Below are 2,789 nucleotides of genomic sequence, written 5' to 3'. Positions count from 1 at the left end.
CTATTGCAAGCATCCGCAACTACAACAAAATTATTAAGGTAAACCTAACCATAGCATGAAACCTATGGATCCAAATCAGCCCCTTACGAAGCAACGCATAAACTAGGGTTTAAGCTTCTCTCACTCTAGCAACCCATCATCTACTTATTACTTCCCAATGCCTTCCTCTAGGCCCAAATAATGGTGAAGTGTTATGTAGTCGACATTCACATAACACCACTAGAGGCTAGACAACATACATCTCATCAAAATATCGAACGAATACCAAATTCACATGACTACTAATAGCAAGACTTCTCCCTTGTCCTCAGGAACAAACGTAACTACTCACAAAGCATAAACATGTTCATAATCAGAGGGGTATTAATATGCATAAAGGATCTGAACATATGATCTTCCACCAATTAAACCAACTAGCATCAACTATAAGGAGTAATTAACACTACTAGCAACCTACTAGCACCAATCCCGGACTTGGAGACAAGAATTGGATACAAGAGATGAACTAGGGTTTTGAGATGAGATGGTGCTGATGAAGATGTTGATGGAGATTGCCCTCTCCCAATGAGAGGAGCATTGGTGATACCGATGGCGATGATTTCCCCCTCCGGGAGGGAAGTTTCCCCGGCAGAACAGCTCTGTCGGAGCTCTAGATTGGATCCGCCAAGGTTCCGCCTTGTGGCGGCGTAGTTTCATCCCGAAAGGTTGCTTCTTTTTTTTTCTCGACGAAAGACTTCATATAGGAGAAGATGGTCATCGGAGAGCCACCAGGGGGCCCACGAGACAGGGGGCGCGCCCTAGGGGGGGCCCACCCTCGTGAGAAGGGTGTGGGCCCCCTGGTCTTCATCTTTGGCGAGGATTTTTCATTATTTATTATAAGGTGTTCCGTGGAGTTTCAGGACTTTTGGAGTTGTGCAGAATAGGTCTCTAATATTTGCTCCTTTTCCAGCCCAGAATTCCAGCTGCCGGCATTCTCCCTCCTTATGTAAACCTTGTAAAATAAGAGAGAATAACCATAAGTATTGTGACATAATGTGAAATAACAGCCCATAATGCAATAAATATTGATATAAAAGCATGACGCAAAATGGACGTATCATTTACTACTCTTCATGAATGATGATGTTTAGTTATTTTGGTGGATGATCATGTTTGGTCTTCTTCTCATGCCAAATTTATTCCAATTGAGCAGTTTAATGCTATTTTCTCTTGTATTATGCTGATCACAAATTGGCACTTCACATTCAAAACCGGTACTGCTTATTGTACAAGGAAACTGTTGATGATCATTAGCATTGAAAACTGGTACTGCTTATTATAGACAGAAATATGCAAGTCCTTTGGCTCTTTAAAGGACCGTCACTTAACTTTGGCACTTAACATTGAAACTTAACTTTGCCAATTAGAACAACACATCAACAATCATCTACATTATCACTTAACTTAAATTGGCAGTTTAAAAGGACTGATCAACTGACAACATCATGCAGTGATCATACATAGAACAGACAGAAACATGCCAAGTACTACTTTCCATTGCATCATGCTGAAACAAAAGAGTTCAAACACCACCATTGCATCAGGGTTCACCAAGATTCACCACAACCATTAGAGTACAGGACACACACTAACAGCAAGGTTCACCACCACCATTACAAGACACAAAATAACTAACAGCATAGACCTAGCAACACCAGAACATCATCATCTTCACTTCTTCAGCATGATCACCACCAATGCTGCAAGACCTAGCACCACCACAACACCAACCAACATCTTCATGAGCATCACCAGCTCTCTCCCAAGCATCATCAGTGCAACAGCTTGCTGCCCGGTCATCAGATTGTTACTGTCATTCTTCTTCAAAACCTTCTTAACATTGCTGACAAACCCATTCATATAGAACAGTTCTTGTGCTTTCAGAAGTTCCTCCCTGCGTTCCTCCGTCGCACCAATAGCATCCACCGTCGCATCACCAACGAGATACTGCTTCTCAACTAGGTGCTCAACATACTCCAACTCCCACCGCCAGAAATCACAAGTGACCTATCCCGAACCAGAGACGAATGTGGTGCTTCAGTCTTTGGATCCAGAACATAAGCCAAATCACATCAACAATGTAAAACGAACAGCATAACTTACCCCATGCTTCTGGCACTTGTAAAACACCCATCCATCGTGCTTCTCTGTTGTGGAGACATACATGCGCACCTTCTCCTTGCAGGTCGGGCAGCGGGCCAGTGGCAGTGCCAGTGCACGGCGACGAACAGCAGAGGAGGAGGAGCTAGCGGCAGACATGAGCACCAGAGGGCAAGGAACTGCCCTCCTCGACGACGGCGATGAGGGGAGGCGGAGAAAAGCAACGGGAGGGAGGCGGAGCAGAGTGAGGTTAGGGATTTGACGGGGAACTGCAGGTTAGGGATTTGAGGATGGGGAATTTTGCTCTTTTACAAAAAAACTCCATGCAAGATTGGCCGAATCAAGACGAACTACGTGGCGGTCAACAGTTGGTCAAACCCACCGTCTACCCACCGTGTACGTGCTACAATGACTATATTTTCACGTCACGTCGTATTCAATGACCGTATCAAGTGTATTCCGAAGTTCAGTGACCGTATCATGCTTCCATCGCAACTATAGTGACCATGAGTATATTTATCTCTATCCATTTTATCGGGGAATATGCTCACTCATATGGACATCTTGCTGAAGAAATAAAAGAGCTCGTGGAGGTTAGGGATTTTGTTAAACATAGGCTTAGAAGGGAACAAAATAGGGTTGCTGATCGG

General features: G+C 44.1%; 1 protein-coding gene across 1 annotated transcript; it reads right to left on the bottom strand.

Moving 5' to 3' along the window:
* Positions 1-1,710: 1,710 nt before the first annotated feature.
* On the bottom strand, positions 1,711-2,298 carry LOC147991450 (uncharacterized). The gene is made up of 2 exons (XM_087538597.1): positions 2,143-2,298; positions 1,711-2,046 (listed from the first exon to the last, which is right to left on the bottom strand). Exons 1-2 carry the CDS (start codon positions 2,296-2,298, stop codon positions 1,711-1,713), a joined length of 492 nt encoding a protein of 163 aa, XP_087394723.1.
* Between the last annotated feature and the right edge of the window lie 491 nt (positions 2,299-2,789).

This window comes from Triticum urartu, chromosome 1A (genome assembly GCF_056163025.1).
Source record: "Triticum urartu cultivar PI428250 chromosome 1A, HENAU_Tu73, whole genome shotgun sequence".
Taxonomy (NCBI): domain Eukaryota; kingdom Viridiplantae; phylum Streptophyta; class Magnoliopsida; order Poales; family Poaceae; genus Triticum; species Triticum urartu.
The sequence above is the reverse complement of the archived record's forward strand: the minus strand, read 5'-3'. Positions and strand labels throughout refer to the sequence as shown.

Bases quoted from the DNA above. Each gene is read 5' to 3' on its own strand.
- LOC147991450 (XM_087538597.1), bottom strand. From the start codon at position 2,298: ATGTCTGCCGCTAGCTCCTCCTCCTCTGCTGTTCGTCGCCGTGCACTG. The intron at 2,047-2,142 runs GTAAGTTATGCT...GGTTCGGGATAG, and splicing joins ACAAGTGCCAGAAGCATGGG to GTCACTTGTGATTTCTGGCG.